This window comes from Salvia splendens, chromosome 1 (genome assembly GCF_004379255.2).
Source record: "Salvia splendens isolate huo1 chromosome 1, SspV2, whole genome shotgun sequence".
Lineage (NCBI taxonomy): Eukaryota > Viridiplantae > Streptophyta > Magnoliopsida > Lamiales > Lamiaceae > Salvia > Salvia splendens.
In genome coordinates this window covers 20,730,064-20,749,345 of record NC_056032.1, presented here as the reverse complement: position 1 = coordinate 20,749,345, position 19,282 = coordinate 20,730,064, and the positions used below count along the sequence as shown (strand labels likewise).

General features: G+C 39.6%; 1 protein-coding gene across 2 annotated transcripts; it reads left to right on the top strand.

Moving 5' to 3' along the window:
- Positions 1-2,055: 2,055 nt before the first annotated feature.
- LOC121745074 lies at positions 2,056-16,116 on the top strand. Of its 2 annotated transcripts, none has more exons than XM_042138855.1 (3): positions 2,056-2,501; positions 8,638-9,730; positions 16,076-16,116. In XM_042138855.1, the coding sequence occupies exons 2-3, from the start codon at positions 8,644-8,646 to the stop codon at positions 16,078-16,080; spliced, it is 1,092 nt and encodes a 363-aa protein (XP_041994789.1). In that variant the 5' UTR covers positions 2,056-2,501; positions 8,638-8,643; the 3' UTR covers positions 16,081-16,116. The 2 variants fall into 2 exon arrangements, with proteins under 2 accessions (XP_041994789.1, XP_041994780.1); XM_042138846.1 differs by lacking the exon at positions 2,056-2,501 and adding an exon at positions 4,958-5,652.
- The last annotated feature ends 3,166 nt before the right edge of the window (positions 16,117-19,282 follow it).

Genomic DNA, 19,282 nt, shown 5'->3' with positions numbered 1-19,282 from the left:
GGCCGATCACAAAAAAAACGGCTCAGCAAACATATACATTACATATCATAAATCTTCCATTACTGAGTCAAAAGAAACCATTACAGAGTAATATATGTACATGATGTTTATCAGTTAAAACTACTCCCTCGCTGAGATGTTATCTAAACGAATTTTGAAGATGGATTACTAAATTAAAGAAAGTATGTAGTATATCTCAAAAATTAATATTTGTTACGGTTTCAATTTCAGCGATTTACGTGCTATTTAATTATAATATGCTATAAAAATTTAATTGTAGAAAGATGTAGTTTAGATTAAGATAATTAATTAAGGAAATCAAATCATGGGAGCCTTGAATTTAAGAACTATACATAACGTAAATTACGGAAGGAAACTGACTTAATTTCTCATACCAAATCTGTCATTTTTTGAATTAAAATAATAATTTTAATAATAAAAGGAGCATGTATCTCGGCCATCAGATCAAAAAATGGTGGGGCTGAGATTTAAGAAGAAGGTTGAACAATAATTAGCCCTACAATTTGAAGATCTAATGGCAAAAAATAATGCCACTTGTATTTAATTAAATTAATAAAAAAAACTGAAAAGGGTGTTGTTGGTATACACAAATCAGTTGGTTATGGTAAGTTCCATGATATCTCTATCAAATATTACGACAGTTTCTCTACAGATTACACGATACAATATTTCATCTCTCTAATCTTTCATCTTTTTTTCTGCACTGAAGACATTCTTCGTTGAAGACAAGCGCTTCTGAATCCATTCTCTCTATACTTTTTTTCATTTTTTTATCCTCGTTAAAAATCGCAACTTGTTGGATCACTGGTTCATTATTTGCGTTTTCTTCAACAATGGAAGAAGGTAATTTTATTTGTTACTTTACTCAACATGAATCTGATTTGTTCACTTAAATACCTATTTGTTGGAGTAATCGCTAATTGCAGAAACTTACAGTATCTTTTGTTTGGTTGTGTTATACAATTTTGATGAGTGGTTTAACATTGGCAGAGTTTGGTTCTGTTATACAATTTTGATGAGTAGTTTATAAAATTTTCATGTATTCCCCAAGGGTTTAGCAATCCTTGGGGTTAGGGTGTAGATATCATATCAGCTAGGGAGTAATTTTAACTGATAAACATAATGTACATATATTACTCTGTAATGGTTTTTTTTACTCAGTAATGGATGATTTATGATCTGTAATGTATATGTTTGCTGAGCCGTTTTTTTTGTGATTGGCCGTATTTGATTGTTCGGCGCACGTTTCATGTATTCCCCAAGGGTTTAGCAATCCTTGGGGCTAGGGTGTAGTATGTAGTAAGTAACAAAACCGTCGCCAAAGTCCACGAGTTTCAGTCATTCATCTAGGGTTTAGATATCATCTCGGCTAGGGAGTAATTTTAACTGATAAACATAATGTACATATATTACTGTGTAATAGTTTTTTTACTCAGTAATGGACGATTTATGATTTGTAATGTATATGTTTGCTGAGCAGTTTTTCTTTTGTTTGGCCGTGTTTGATTGTTCGGCGCAAGTTTCATGTATTCCCCAAGGGTTTAGCAATCCTTAGGGCTAGGGTGTAGTTTGTAGTAAGTAACAAAACCGTCGCCAAAGTCCACGAGTTTCAGTCATTCATCTAGGGTTTAGATATCATCTCAGCTAGGGAGTAGTTTTAACTGATAAACATAATGTACATATATTACTGTGTAATGGTTTTTTTGACTCAGTAATGGACGATTTATGGTCTGTAATGTATATGTTGGCTGAGCCATTTTTCTTATGTTTGGCCGTGTTTGATTGTTCGGAGCTAGTTTCATTTATTCCCCAAGGGTTTAGCAATCCTTGGGGCTAGGGTGTAGTATGTAGTAAGTAACAAAACCATCGCCAAAGTCCACGAGTTTCAGTCATTCATCTAGGGTATAGATATCATCTCGGCTAGGGTGTAATTTTAACTGATACATATAATGTACATATATTACTCTGTAATGGTTTTTTTTACTCAGTAATGGATGATTTATGATCTGTAATGTATATGTTTGCTGAGCCATTTTCCTTGTGTTTGGCCTGTTTGATTGTTCGGCGCACGTTTCATGTATTCCTGTGACGCCCCGACTTTTCCTATTTCTTTTAAGTTAGTTTTTGGATGACAGTCAAACTTTTAGTTGAATATCTTTTATTTATTTTGGAGAGTTTATGGTGTATTTTTTTAAGCACCCAGCCCAATTTTTCTTTTTTTTTCTGTGAAACTACTTTTGGAGAACCCAATATTAGACCAACCGTGGATAAGTACAAATCTGCTCAAATCTTCCATTCTAATGTTTCCCCTGAGAATTAGGAGACATTCAGTAACAACTTAACCATATATAAATATAACGAACCCCACACGTCTCCCACCTTTCTGAAACCTTGAAAAAAATATCGCGAAAGAACTGAGTCAGTGTAAGAGAGAGCCGAGAGTCCTTCAAATTGTTTTCCTGCAACTCTTTGCAACAAAGGTATATTTCTTTTCCTAAATTCCAATGCATATCACCACAGTAGTACATCCATGGGAATTTTGTTCATCCTTAAATATTCTTGAAACTGTTGAATGATGTGTTTCGATAAAGATTTGATCTTTAATACTTGTAGTAGACTTCTATTTACCTTCGAGCTTAATCCTTAAAATTTCAGTGTCTGCCCAAAAAATGTTTGAATCAAACATATTAGAAAAACTTAATAGAAGATTTAGATTGGGGGAAATGGAAAGAGAGATCTCACCTGTCGTGAACGGAGATTGGCCGCGGCAAAGGAGGCCGAGCGTGACAGGGGCAGCGGCGGCGAGGTCCAGTCGCACGCCGGCGAGCTGGGACGGCTGGAGCAGCGGAAACGGTGCGAAGGAGAGTCAGCGGCAGCTGTTGGTCTTCGACAGAGGGGCGTGAGACGGCTCCAAATTCGTGAAATGAGGGAGATGGGTGTCGTTTTGTGTTGTTTCTGTTTGTGAGGGGTGGAAGAATGGTGGAGAGTGAGAGAGCGTAAGTTTTAGAGAGTCAAAGAGTGTGAAGATTTGAGAAAAATGGCGAGGGAGAGAGACGGACTTTGCTATATTCCCAATTTGGGATAGTTGAGAGAGAGATACAGTGGTGGCGGCTGGGAGTATATTTTAGTTCTCTTACAAGTTTTGGGCTTTAACTAGTTTTGGGCCTTTAGTTAAATAAATACGTGTATGGCAGGGAGTATAGCTTTAGCCTTTTTAATTGCTTGGCCTTCTTTTTCTTTTGTTAAGTTTCATTTATGTTTTAAGCCACTTAAATTTCATGAGTTGGGCCTCTTAGATTAAATCAATGGTTTGGAGGGTCCTGTTTAATTGCTTTGTAGCTAGCTTGCATTTAGTAACTTCTGCTTGGCTAATTAAATAATCTTGAGTAGGCGTTGGACTAATTGTGCGAGAATATGTATGTTCATCTCCGTAAAAGAACGAGGAATAATTTGAGCACACGCACGTAGGATGCAAGCATCGTTTTAAATTAAGTTATTTTGCAAAGTCTAATTTTAGCATATCATATTATTTTTAAAAAAAGGGTGAACTTTGCACGTCATTTGTGGTTGAAGCAAAAATAGATTGAGGAGTTAAGCATTTGAGGTGGTCTTTCTTTTTAAATAAGGGCAATGCCCAAAGTATATTTTTTATGTGAAATATATTGTGTCATGCCGTAGTTTGTTTTGAGGATATGCCTATCTGATCGCCTAGGGGGGAGCGAGTCCCTACTAGAAGTTATGAGTTTAATCGAATTCGGGTTTGTCTAGGGAGCGAGTCCCTATTCAAGCAAGTGTACACAGAGGGGATCGTGCGCTAGCTTTCTAGTTGGCCGGTCCGGTGATCGAGAATGTGGCCACGTTCTCGTTTCACATATGAGGTTCAGATATGGTACGAGGAGAGAGAAAAATGGGCTGCGCGGCCATACTTTTTAGCGAGAAAATGTTTTGGGTGACTTGGTCTTTTATACAACCCCGAGTTCACTTTTAAATGCTGACACAATATTTTAATAAAATGTTTTTGGCATGAGTCCACTAAGGGCATCAAGTACTCAGCCCTACATTTCTTTAAACAAATGTGTAGGTTGAGCGTGACGGGCGCGGTAGGTGTTGAGCATACCGTTGAAGAAATTTAAGTGTCTAAAATGTGTCATGTCTTCACACATGTCATATTCCTTCTCTCAAATGCTTCCGCTAAGTAGTTGTCCTTCTTTTGAGTTAATGTATTGTTGAGATACTCTGATTTTATTCGAGATATTCCCATTTGTTTCGAGCTATGGTCGAGTTGTGTTGTTTTCCCCTTTCTTCCCCACTTCTTTAATCCTCCCCTAGTCGCGATCAACCGTGTTTTCTATCCTTAGAAAATGCGGGCGTGACAATTCCCCAATGGTTTAGTAATCCTTGGGGCTAAGGTGTAGTATGTAGTAAGTAACAAAACCGTCGCCAAAGTCCACGAGTTTCAGTCATTCATCTAGGGTTTAGATATCATCTCGGCTAAGGAGTAGTTTTAACTGATAAACATAATGTACATATATTACTGTGTAATGGTTTTTTTGACTCAGTAATGGATGATTTATGATCTGTAATATATATGTTTGCTGAGCCATTTTTCTTGTGTTTGGCCTGTTTGATTGTTCGGCGCACGTTTCATGTATTCCCCAAGGGTTTAGCAATCCTTAGGGCTAGGGTGTAGTATGTAGTAAGTAACAACACCGTCGCCAAAGTCCACGAGTTTTAGTCATTCATCTAGGGTTTAGATATCATCTCTACTAGGGAGTAGTTTTAACTGATAAACATAATGTACATATATTACTGTGTAATGGTTTTTTTGAATCAGTAATGGACGATTTATGATTTGTAATGTATATGTTTGCTGAGCCGTTTTTCTTATGTTTGGCCGTGTTTGATTGTTCGGCGCAAGTTTCATGTATTCCCCAAGGGTTTAGCAATTCTTGGGGCTAGGGTGTAGTATGTAGTAAGTAACAAAACCATCGCCAAAGTCCACGAGTTTCAGTCATTCATCTACGGTTTAGATATCAACTCGGCTAGGGTGTAATTTTAACTGATAAATATAATGTACATATATTACTCTGTAATGGTTTTTTTTACTCAGTAATGGATGATTTATGATCTGTAATGTATATGTTTGCTGAGCCATTTTTCTTGTGTTTTGCCTGTTTGATTGTTCGGCGCACGTTTCATGTATTCCTGTGACGCCCCGACTTTTCCTATTTCTTTTAAGTTAGTTTTTGGTTGACAGTCAAACTTTTAGTTGAATATCTTTTATTTGTTTTGGAGAGTTTATGAAATTATTATCATTTTTAAAGCCTATCATGTATTTTTTAAGCACCCATCCCAATTTTTCTTTTATTTTTTCTGTGAAACTACTTTTGGAGAACCCAATATTGGACCAACCGTGGATATGTACAAATATGCTCAAACCTTCCATTCAAATCTTTCCCCTGAGAATTAGGAGACATTCAGTAACAACTTCAACCATATATAAATATAATGAACTCCACACGTCTCCCACCTTTCTGAAACCTTGAAAAAAATATAGAGAAAGAACAGAGTCAGAGTAAGAGAGAGCCGAGAGTCCTTCAAATTGTTTTCCTGCAACTCTTTGCAACAAAGGTATATTTCATTTCCTAAATTCCACTGCATATCACCACGGTAGTACATCCAAGGGAATTTAGTTCATCCTTAAATATTCTTGAAACAGTTGAATGATGTGTTTCGATAAAGATTTAATCTTTAATACTTGTAGTAGCCTTCTATTTACCTTCGAGCTTAATCCTTAAAATTTCAGTGTCTGCCCAAAAAATGTTTGAATCAAACATATTAGAAAAACTTAATAGAAGATTTAGATTGAGGGAAAGGGAGAGAGAGATCTCACCTGTCGTGAACGGAGAGTGGCCGAGGCGAAGGAGGCCGAGCGTGACAGGGGCAGCGGCGGCGAGGTCCAGTCGCACGCCAGCGAGCTGGGGCGGCTGGAGCAGCGGAAACGGTGCGAAGGAGAGTCAGTAGCAGCGGTTGGTCTTCGACAGAGGGGCGTGAGACGGCTCCAAATTCTTGAAATGAGGGAGATGGGTGTCGTTTTTTTGTGTTGTTTCTGTTTGTGAGGGGTAGAAGAATGGTGGAGAGTGAGAGAGCGTAAGTTTTAGAGAGTCAAAGAGTGTGAAGATTTGAGAAAAATGGCGAGGGAGAGAGACTGACTTTGCTATATTCCCAATTTGGGATAGTTGAGAGAGAGATACAGTGGTGGCGGCTGGGAGTATATTTTAGTTCTCTTACAAGTTTTGGGCTTTAACTAGTTTTGGGCCTTTAGTTAAATAAATACGTGTATGGCAGGGAGTATTGCTTTAGTCTTTTTAATTGCTTGGCCTTATTTTTCTTTTGTTAAGTTTCATTTATGTTTTAAGCCACTTAAATTTCATGAGTTGGGCCTCTTAGATTAAATCAATGGTTTGGAGGGTCCTGTTTAATTGCTTTGTAGCTAGCTTGTGTTTAGTAACTTCTGCTTGGCTAATTAAATAATCTTGAGTAGGCGTTGGACTGATCGTGTGAGAATATGTATGTTCATCTCCGTAAAAGAATGAGGACTAATTTGAGCACACGCACGTAGGATGCAAGCATCGTTTTAAATTAAGTTATTTTGCAAAGTCTAATTTTAGCATATCATATTATTTTTAAAAAAAGGGTGAACTTTGCACGTCATTTGTGGTTGAAGCAAAAATAGATTGAGGAGTTAAGCATTTGAGGTGGTCTTTCTTTTTAAATAAGGGCAATGCCCAAAGTATATTTTTTATGTGAAATATATTGTGTCATGCCGTAGTTTGTTTTGAGGATGTGCCTATCTGATCGCCTAGCGGGGAACGAGTCCCTACTAGAAGTTATGAGTTTAATCGAATTCGGGTTTGTCTAGGGAGCGAGTCCCTATTCAAGCAAGTGTACACAGAGGGGATCGTGCTCTAGCTTTCTAGTTGGCCGGTCCGGTGATCGAGAATGTGGCCACGTTCTCGTTTCACATATGAGGTTCAGATATGGTACGAGGAGAGAGAAAAATGGGCTGCGCGGCCATACTTTTGAGCGAGAAAATGTTTTGGGTGACTTGGTCTTTTATAAAACCCCGAGTTCACTTTTAAATGCTGACACAATATGTAACATCCCAAACTTTTGTGACTTCTTTTCATGTAATTGGAATTTTGGGGAATTCTGAAACGTTTGATTCTATGTGATTAAGTGTTTTGTGTGAAAAAAATTGACGTGGTTATTATGGAATGATGAGCTTGAGATTTATGTTATTCCAATGTGGGGAAATAATTAATAGGATCATGCATTTATTCTTTCTAAAGTCAATTCATTGAAAAATTCTTCCCTCCCAAATTATTGAAATAGTACTTCTTTTTGTGGATTTAATTAATTATTTTGGGACATTATTCCAAATTAAATCCAAACCAATGGACCTTAAATTACACTACATGAAATTCGAACTCCATCCTTTTATCCTTGGGAGTTTCGAAAATCTCCAATAGGAGATTGGATTATTTTTCATTTGATTTAATTGGTGCTTTATTGACTCTCTTCTTTTAAATTAAATCCAATTAAATCATGCCACATATTATTTCTTCACCCAAAATAAATAGAGAGTTGGAACATTTCCTTGGCTATTTTAGCCTAATAATTTTCGGCCCCTCCAATAAAATATGGGGGATATTTTATTTGTTCCTATTTTGTGGAATCCCCTTTTATTCAAATAAATTCCCATGTCTAATTAATTGAGGATGTGAATATTTTCCTTCTATTTTTCCTCCATATCACACGCCCCTTTGCATTATTTTTCCTTGTGGGAATTTAATTAATTGTTGCCTATTTTATGGGAGCCTTTTTCCTATAAAGAAATTACTTAATTTAAATCCTATTTTGTTTAATTGGGGATTTAAATAATTTCCTTGTACAATTTCTCCTTAAATTTTCGGCCCCCTCCTATTATTTCCTACTTGGAGATTTAATTTAATTGTTCCCTTGTATTCATTATTTTTATTTCCTAAATTATGAATATATTCTCTCCAAGTAAATATTGCTATATTTCCTTGTAATTAAATCAGCAAATTTTGGAATTAATCCCCTCAACGTGTGCTTTGATTGACTCACGTTCCGAGCGACCACCGTCGACACAAGAAGGAAAAGATGAAACGCTATGGGAAGACAAAGACGTGATCGAGGTTAAACCCACGGCAGAAAGAGAAGCCGTACCACAAGAAGGCATGGTTCCGGGTTTTGAGGATGATTATGTGGAAGATAGCATGGATATCGAAGAAGCCCTCCGCATGGTCGACGAGTATCACGTAGAAGAGGAAGAGGACCCGGAAGAGGATCTAAACACTAGATAGATGAGTGATGTTGTTTCTTTTTTCTCCTTAAGTTGTTAAGACGATGGAAGTAGTACCTTTTTGTTTTCCGATCAAATGCTATGTCTTTCTTTTCCCACGTTGTTTATGGAAGCTTCCCTTTTCACGTGCTTTTAAGTACTTGTGTTTTTATCGTATCGTACGCGTGCATGAAAGCGATGATGTTTTATTAACGATGTACTCACAACGGTGCTAACCTGTGTTTTAGATCAACATGCCCCCAAGACGTAGACGTGGTCAGCATGTGGGGAACAATGTGGAGGAACAGACGGAAGGAAGTGTCGGGAATCCGCCCCCGCCTCCACCACCACCTCTACCCCAACCAAACAAAAGGGAGTACATCAAAGCCTTTCGGAAAGAGAACCCACCCAAGTTCGATGGATTGGGAGAGCCCCCGAAGGCGGAGGCATGGGTACGCGACATTGAGCGTGTCTTTGAGTTTATGGGATGCATGGACAGAGAACGCCTGGCCTGCGTGACGTATCAGCTGACAGGACCCGCTGACTTTTGGTGGGAAACGAAGAAGAGAACTATGGACCCCGCTCGCCGTGAGGCACTTACTTGGGAGGAGTTTAAGGAAGAAGTTTACAATAAGTATGTTCCCATGAGTTATCGACAGGCGAAGGTAGTGGAGTTCCACACTTTAAAACAAGGAAGTATGACGGTCACGGAGTACGACCGCGCCCTATGTGAGATGACTCGTTATGCGCCAGAATTGGTGGATACAGACGAGAAGATGGCCGCAAAGTTCCGTTCCGGCCTTAGGCCAGAGATAAGGGTAGCGGTGGCTAGTCGCAGGGGAATTCCTTATTCCGAGGTATTGGGCTGTGCCTTAGATGTGGAGGAAGCACTGCCCAAGAATGAGAGGACAACAAACCCTACCCCATCTGCACCCCAAGCGAACTTTAGAGACAAGAGGAAATGGGAGGGAAACCGAGCTCCTTTTGACAACAAGAGGCGTTTCTCCACTTTTCGGCAACCACAGAATCATGGGCGCCAAATTGTGCCACATCAGAGGGGAAACCCGCAGAGAACACCCTACTGTAATCGGTGCTCCAAGCATCATGTTGGGGAGTGCCGAGTTGGAGGCATTCGATGTTATGCCTGCGGTGGAAACGGGCACGTGTCTCGAGAGTGCCCAAACAACAACAAAGGTGGAGTGAAGAATGGGCAAGGACAGAGACCACCACAGCAGCCTCAACCAATCCGACAAGTGGCCCCACAGCAAGCAAGGGCATATGCGCTCAAAGGGAATCAAGGGCAGGAACCCCAAGCCAGCAAGGGCAAAGAGAATTTGACAGGTATGGGAAAGCTCCAACAACTGCCTATTATTGTGCTGTTTGATACGGGTGCTTCGCATTCTTTTATTTCCATGTCATGTGTGAATGCCTTAGAACTCCCTACTGCTATGCTTGAATCGAATTTGAATGTATCCTCACCGGTTGGAGGATTGATTGACATTGTAAGAACTTGCTCGAACCTAGAGTTTGTGATAGGAGAACTAGGGGTAGTGGCCCAACTTTTGCACGTTATGCCCTTGGAGAATGGAGATATAATCTTGGGAATGGATTGGCTTACCGAGAACCACGCAATGATTCACTGTAAAGAGAGACAGATTTCTTTTCAAGCCCCGGGCGAAGAGCCGGCTATCTTGTATGGGATCTCCATGAACAGACGAACCTCCATAATCTCTGCTTTGCAAGCAACTACGATGATAAGAAAAGGGCGTCCGGCATATCTGGTGTACTTGAATGGGGAGGAAAAGAAGGAGTTGAAAGTGGAAGACGTAGCAGTAGTGCGAGATTTTTCCGATGTGTTTCCAGAAGCTTTGCCAGGACCGCCACCCGACAGACAAGTGGAGTTCACTATTGATTTGGAACCAGGGTCGGCGCCAGTATCAAAGGCGCCATACCGAATGGCCCCTAAGGAGTTGGCCGAGTTGAAGGTTTAGTTGCAGGAACTGTTAGACTTGGGTTTCATTCGACCCAGTGTGTCACCATGGGGAGCACCAGTTTTGTTCGTTAAGAAGAAGGATGGAACGATGAGGATGTGCATCGACTATCGTGAGCTTAACAAGATGACTTTAAAGAATAAGTACCCACTGCCAAGAATTGACGACTTGTTTGACCAACTTCGAGGAGCGGGCGTATTCTCGAAAATGGATTTGAGATCAGGGTATCATCAACTAAAGGTCCGACGAGAGGATGTGCCTAAGACTGCTTTTCGCACTCGTTATGGCCATTATGAATTCGTCGTGATGCCATTTGGGCTGACCAACGCCCCAGCCGTTTTCATGGACTTGATGAACCGAGTTTTCCACGAGTATCTTGACAAGTTTGTGTTAGTCTTCATCGACGACGTGTTGGTATACTCGAAGAACGAGGAGGAGCATGGACAACACCTACGAACAGTGTTGGAAACGTTGCAAAGGGAGAAACTTTATGCCAAGTTTAGTTAGTGTGAGTTTTGGTTGACTCGAGTGAACTTCCTTGGTCATATTGTGACGGCAAATGGGATTCAAGTAGACCCAGCAAAGGTCGAGGCCGTACAGAATTGGAAATCGCCGAAAACGCCAAGTGAAATCCACAGTTTCTTGGGATTGGCAGGATATTATCGACGATTCATTGAAGGATTCTCCAAGATTGCGAGACCGATGACGCAACTACTAAAAAAGGAATCAAGGTGGTTTGGACGCCAGAGTGCGAGGCGAGTTTCCATCTATTGAAGGAGAAATTGACTACAGCACCAGTCCTAGCGGTACCAGAACCCGACAAGGACTTCGCCGTCTATACGGACGCGTCGAAAGTAGGACTAGGATGTGTGTTAATGCAGGATGGGAAGGTGATAGCATATGCTTCCCGACAGTTGAGACCGAATGAGTTGAATTTTCCGACGCATGATTTGGAGTTAGCAGCAGTGGTGCATGCACTGAAAATTTGGAGACATCATCTCTATGGAGTGAGATGCGAAATCTACACCGATCACAAGAGTCTCAAGTACTTCTTCGAGCAGAAGGATCTAAACATGCGACAACGACGTTGGTTAGAGGTCGTGAAAGACTATGACTGCGGTATTAATTACCATCCGGGCAAGGCGAACGTGGTCGCCGATGCTTTGAGTAGGAAGAACCAACCTCAACTGGCTTATTTCCTAACGCAAGAGGAAGCGTTGATTCACGAGTTCGACAAGATGAGTTTGGAGATAGTGAAAGCGCCCGAGACAGTGGGTGCAAGATTGGCGACGCTAGTGATTGAGTCAGACTTGAGGACCAAGCTCATAGAAGCCTAGCGACGTGATGGAAGGTTGGAGGAGTTACGTGCGAAGGTGAGAGCGAGAAGCTTGATCATTACCGTGAGGAAGCGGATAATGCTTTGACGTATGATGGACGATTGTGTGTGCCAAGCGATGAGGTGCTAAAAGAGGAGATTTTGAGTGAAGCGCACGACACGCCTTACACCGCACACCCCGGAAGCACGAAGATGTATCGGGATTTGAAACAACGGTTTTGGTGGAATGGAATGAAAGGAGACGTAGCGTCATTTGTGGAACGATGTCTAGCATGCCAATAAGTGAAGGCCTTACACCAACGGCCATATGGGAAGTTACAACCGCTCGAAATTCCTGAATGGAAGTGGGAGCATCTAGCTATGGATTTCGTGATGGGTTTGCCAAGGTCACACAAGGGCAACACTGCGATCTGGGTGATCATTAATCGACTTACTAAAAGCGCGCACTTCTTACCGATTAAGATTACTTATGGCGCGGACAAACTAGCAAAGCTCTACGTGAAAGAGATTGTGCGATTGCACGGAGTGCCAAAGACCATTGTATCTGACCGCGATACGAAGTTCACATCAAAGTTTTGGATGAGTATGCAACGCGAATTGGGCACACAGCTGAACTTCAGCACTGCATATCACCCGCAATCGGATGGGCAGTCCGAGAGGACGATTCAGACACTTGAAGATATGTTGCGAGCAGTTGTCTTAGATCGAGAGGAAAGTTAGGAAACGGTTCTACCATTGGTTGAATTTGCCTACAACAATAGCTATCAAGCGACGATCGATATGGCTCCGTATGAAGCTTTGTACGGCAGGAAGTGTCAATCCCCACTTTATTGGGATGAAGTTGGCGAGAGAAAGATGTTAGGACCCGACGCCATAAAGGAGATGACCGAAATTGTGCATCGAATCCGTGCAAGGATCAAGGAAGCTCAAGATAGGCAGAAATCAGATGCTGACGTGCGTCGAACGGAAATCAAATTCGACGTTGGTGAAAAAGTGTTCCTGAAGGTGTCCCCGACGAGAGGAGTTGTGAGATTTGGAGTGAAAGGCAAGCTGAAACCGCGTTTTGTGGGACCGTACGAGATCATCGACGAAGTAGGTCCTGTAGCGTATCGATTGGCATTACCTCCCAGCTTTGGGAACGTGCACAACGTGTTCCACGTGTCGCAGTTGCAGAAGTACGTGTTCGACCCCAAACATGTGATTCATCAAGAGGAAGTGATCCTAACCCCCGACATGAGCTACGAGGAAAGGCCCGAAGCAATACTTGATCAGAAGGTACAAGAGCATCGAAACAAGTTGATAGCGTCCGTGAAGGTGTTGTGGAAGCACCATGGTCCCGAGGAAGCTACGTGGGAGTTAGAAGATAAGATGAAAGAAAAGTTTCTCGAGCTGTTTGTGTGAGACGTTTAAATTTCCCGAGGAAAGGCCCAAACTTTTGTGACTTCTTTTCATGTAATTGGAATTTTGGGGAATTCTGAAACGTTTGAATCTATGTGATTAAGTGCTTTGTGTGAAAAAAATTGACGTGGTTATTATGGAATGACGAGCTTGAGATTTATGTTATTCCAATGTGGGGAAATAATTAATAGGATCATGCATTTATTCTTTCTCAAGTCAATTCATTGAAAAATTCGGCCCTCCCAAATTATTGAAATAGTACTTCTTTTTGTGGATTTAATTAATTGTTTTGGGACATTATTCCAAATTAAATCCAAACCAATGGACCTTAAATTACACTACATGAAATTCGAACTCCATCCTTTTATCCTTGGGAGTTTCGAAAATCTCCAATAGGAGATTGGATTATTTTTCATTTGATTTAATTGGTGCTTTATTGACTCTCTTCTTTTAAATTAAATCCAATTAAATCATGCCACATATTATTTCTTCACCCAAAATAAATAGAGAGTTGGAACATTTCCTTGGCTATTTTAGCCTAATAATTTTCGGCCCCTCCAATAAAATATGGAGGATATTTTATTTGTTCCTATTTTGTGGAACCCCCTTTTATTCAAATAAATTCCCATGTCTAATTAATTGGGGATGTGAATATTTTCCTTCTATTTTTCCTCCATATCACACGCCCCTTTGCATTATTTTTCCTTGTGGGAATTTAATTAATTGTTGCCTATTTTATGGGAGCCTTTTTCCTATAAAGAAATTACTTAATTTAAATCCTATTTTGTTTAATTGGGGATTTAAATAATTTCCTTGTACAATTTCTCCTTAAATTTTCGGCCCCCTCCTATTATTTCCTACTTGGAGATTTAATTTAATTGTTCCCTTGTATTCATTATTATGAATATATTTTCTCTAAGTAAATATTGCTATATTTCCTTGTAATTAAATCAGCAAATTTTGGAATTAATCCCCTCAAAATACACGCCTACTTTGTGATCTAATTGTGGGATTTTTATTTAATTTATTCCTCCCACAATTTAATTATTACTTGGGTGTGAATTAAACCTAGTACATAAAATAGAATAAATCCTAACCCTAGCCACTATTTTCACACGCCTCCCTCTCCCTCATTCTCTCCTCACACGTTTTCCCTCTCCTCTCCACTCTCCCATCTCCAAAAATCTTCCATTCAAGCTTATTCTTGCATCCATTGGAAGTACCTTCGAGAGTTTCCGACGGATCGCTTCGTTCTTCTCTTCTACCGATTGGTTTTTGTAAAGGAAGGTATAATTGCACAATTTTTCTTCTCCTTCTCTTTTGAACCATGTTTTGAGTCCTACATGCATGTAGAGAGTGTAGGTTTGATAGATCGCAAGTTTTAACGGGAGGGAAATTGTGTGTTCGTAAGAACTTGTTTGATTTTTACGTTGTTGATTGGAATCATGTGTATTGGATCGAAATATTTGTGAATAATATGAGGTTGTATGCAAATATGTGTATGAAGAACGTGTAAGCATAATTATGTGTTTTCGAGCATGAAAAATCGGTGGTTGTGTTGTGGAAGTTTAAAAACCCTAATCCCGAATTTGAACCAGAAATCTGTGATGCACGACCAGTGACTTATGATCTGTATTCCACCCATCAAACGAACGAATTTTGCTACGGAATTTTTACTGAGTAAACTTCAAGGTGTTTTCTGTGTCTCATGTAAATTTCAGCCTTTTTAATCGAAAAATGAATTTTTAATAAATTTTTGAAGTTGACTGCGCAAATCTGCCAGAAACGTGAGTTCTCGCCATGAATGTTTCGTTTTCTGTTTGACTGACCAAATGACCTCCTATTGATGTGATTCTTGAACTATATGAAAATTTGAAGTGTCGTCTGAGTCGTGTTAAATTTTCAGCCTTTTTGGGCATCGGATGAATTTATGGTGAATTTTTCAAATGAACTGCGCAATACTGTCGGAAATTGTATGCTACGACCAGAGAGTTTAATATGTGATATGACTGAATAAATGAAGTGATTTCGGTGTGAAAATTTTCATGTATGAACTTGAATGTGTATTCTGTATTGTGACCAAAATTTAGCTTCTTTTGAGGTCGGGTGAATTTATGGTGATTTTTACAAAACGGTCGCGCAGTTCTGCCATATTTCTGCCTTGTTAAAATATCTCTTATTTTCAAGTTTAAAAGTATTGTATGATGCATGTATGTCCAAGGAGCGTGTCTTAATGATGTGATCACGTGTGATAAATCGAAATGTGTTACGATGTGTTCTCCCATCTTTGTGACGTATGTTGGGTCGGGGATTTGAGAAAAACGACGAGAGAATCGATAGGACATGCAAAGTAATATGTTGTTGGGGGAAACTAATTGTGTTGTCTTTGACGAGGGTATTGTGTAGTCGTGAACTCAAGGATCGAGAGTTGCTAAGTGGGTTGTGAATTGCTAAGAGAACGAGGTGGGCTTTCTTTTCAAACCTCTTTACTTTTCCGAAAAATATTATGTGGAGATATAAGGGTGGTTTAACTGTTATGTCATGTCATGTTGTTTTTGTATGAGATTGTGTGCATGATGCCTAGTTCGTATGTGTTTACTCCGTTAGGCTATATGGCTGTGTTGTGAAATGAATTCGGGTCCAAGTAGGGGCGTAAACCCTATCGGGCTGTGTACACTGGTGGGATCGTGAGCCGTCCTTGCAAGTCGGCCGGTCTCGTGGGCAAATAGTGTGGCCACACTTTCGTCGCACTGCGATTGTGATTGTTGGATTGATGTGAAAAGTGGGGAGATAAATTGTCTGTCCAGACTTGAATATTTTTGTGTTTCTCGTGATATTTTCCTACTACATAAAACTCGAGATCACTGGTATGGATGACATAACTATTATTAAAATATTTTCAGCATGAGCCCATTGAGTACAACAAGTACTCAGCCCTGCATATTATTTTCTTATGTGCAGGTTGAGCGGGATGTTGCGGTGGATGTTGAGCTGGCTTAAGTACTTAGGATGCGTTGTGTCGTCATACATAGGCGTTGTCCTTGACTCTCCTTAAACCGTATTTTTCCGCTGCTATAATTTGAACCATGACTCAAGACTTAATCTTTCCTTTACGTTTTGTGTGTGAACATGTATGGTGGTGATGAGTTTTAAACAAGTGTTTACGTTGTCTTTTTAAAATTTATTCTTCGCGATTTAAGTTAAGTATTTGTTCAACTTTAGTTAGTTGATGTATTCCTTAAGTCAAATTTTTCCCGTTGTCCTTTTAAAAGTATTTTATCTTATGCCTTTTAAAAAAAAAATTTTAACTTTAAACTCTTTAAACTAAGTTGTTTTTCTTTTCTTTAAGTTAATCAAGATGTTCTTTTTTTTAAATTGTTATCCATGCATGTCGGTCACGATCGCCGCGTTGTGGTACCCTTGTATGGGCGGTCGTGACACAATATTTTAATAAAATATTTTCGGTATGATTCCACTGAGTGCATCAAGTACTCAGCCCTGCATTTCTTTAAACAAATATGCAGGTTGAGCGTGACGGGCGCGGTGGGTGTTGAGCAAGACCGTTGAAGAAATTTAAGTGTCTAAAATGTGTCATGTCTTCACACATGGCATATTCCTTCTCTCAAATGCTTCGGCTAAGTTGTTGTCCTTCTTTTGAGTTAATGTATTGTTGAGATACTCTGATTTTATTCGAGGTATTCCCATTTGTTTCGAGCTTTGGTCGAGTTGTGTTGTTTTCCCCTTTCTTCCCCGCTTCTTTAATCCTCCCCTAGTCGCGATCAACCGTGTTTTCTATCCTTAGAAAATGCGGGCGTGACAATTCCCCAAGGGTTTAGCAATCCTTGGGGCTAGGGTCTAGTATGTAGTAAGTAACAAAACCGTCGCCAAAGTCCACGAGTTTCAGTCATTCATCTAGGGTTTAGATATCATCTCGGCTGGGGAGTAGTTTTAACTATAAACATAATGTACATATATTACTGTGTAATGGTTTTTTTGACTCAGTAATGGACGATTTATGATTTGTAATGTATATGTTTGCTGAGCCGTTTTTCTTATGTTTGGCTGTGTTTGATTGTTCGGCGCAAGTTTCATGTATTCCCCAAGGGTTTAGCAATCCTTGGGGCTAGGGTGTAGTATGTAGTAAGTAACAAAACCGTCGCAAAAGTCCACTAGTTTTAGTCATTCATCTAGGGTATAGATATCATCTCGGCTAGGGAGTAATTTTAACTGATAAATATAATGTACATATATTACTCTGTAATGGTTTTTTTTACTCAGTAATGGATGATTTATGATCTGTAATGTATATGTTTGCTGAGCCATTTTTCTTGTGTTTGGCCTGTTTGATTGTTCGGCGCACTTTCATGTATTCCCCAAGGGTTTAGCAATCCTTGGGGCTAAGGTGTAGTATGTAGTAAGTAAACAAAACCGTCGCCAAATTCCACGAGTTTCAGTCATTCATGTAGGGTTTAGATATCATCTCGGCTAGGGAGTAGTTTTAACTGATAAACATAATGTACATATATTACTGTGTAATGGTTTTTTTGACTCAGTAATGGATGATTTATGATCTGTAATGTATATGTTGGCTGAGCCATTTTTTTGCGATTTTATACAGTGGTGGTTGTACCTGAATGTTCTCCAGAATTGAAGCCTGTCGTTGGTCAGAAGTTCTTATCACTAGATTTCGCTTTTGCATTTTCCGATGTATATGACCGCGTTGTTGGTTTTGATACGTGCAAACAAGGAACGAGGAAGACGGACGATGTTACAACTTGGTATTATGTTGTATGCAATAGGGAAGGCGAGAAGAAGTCGAACGAGGATGACCAATTGAATGCACGTTCTGGTTATCTATGAAACGCAGACGGTTATCCAAATTGTTTCAAATCAAGGGATTTCGATATTCTACGGTTTTCTTCGACGATTTGAGATGGACATTGATGTGCTTCGTGCATTCGTAGGTGGTGTGGAAGAACTTGGTAATTCTCTTCAAGTTGGAACTCCTACACCGTCCGCATCGGAAATGAGGCGAAGGATGGAAGATTTTTATGGAATGGTAAGGCCTGATGTAGTTGAGGGCCATCCTCCGGATGTTGTCAAGACCAAGGGCCACGCAAGCTGCTCAGCGAGCCGTCTGATTTCCAAGAGAGAAATTGCTATAAAGGAGGCTACTAGGCCTCTTAGACGGTGTAAGGCGTGCGATGAGATGGGCCATCACGACTCTAGAAATTGTCCAATGCTTAAAGAGATGGCGAAGGAGAAAGAGCTTCGTAAGGGAAAGAGGAAATGTTTAAGTATTTTTTACCTTACAACATTATTGGTTATGTTTTCGGTTTAGTCTTATTATCCATTTAGTTGTCTTCGTCTTATTAGTCTTACCACTGTCAACATTTTATGCATAATAATTTTACGTTTTTAATATATTTATGTACATTATTATTAATGAAGTTATAAATTATTATTTACATGCACTTAACTTACTGTATACAGTTATTCGAGTACAGTTCATTATTAGACACATTCTATACATTATACATTGCATTATTAAACTGTTAATGTACATTATTATTCATGAAGTTGTACATTATTATTCACAAGCACTTAACTTAATGTACAATATTATTCCATTTCCATTCATTAATCAACACATTCTGTACATTATTCGGTTAATTACATCCATTATGTTTTTGAGAGTCTATGATCGCATAACTCTATATACAATATCTATTCAGTTTGTTGTACATTATTAGTAAAATCCAACTAACTTTTTCTACATTATTTTATACCTATTTTACATTATTAAGGAGTGACGTGTCTTTATTCTGTAATTTACATCTATTATAGATTTTGCGTTGATGACATCATACACTAATACCGAAATATGATTTTGTTTGCAAGAAGCACACTACACATTGTACAAAACATACCAAGCCACAAGTCGGCTATTTTCCCTTCCAACATGAGTTATAAAAAAAACATAGAGTTCAAACACATAATACCAAACGTATCCAATCATCATCGATACCATCACTCCAACCCTTTGGTTTCCTCTGCTCTGCCTCTTCATGAGCGGTACTCGTCTAGGCCCTTTGCTCAGCCAATCTCTCCCGGAATTTGTGCGCAATCGCAATTGGAATAACATCGACCACTTCGTCAATGTCCAAT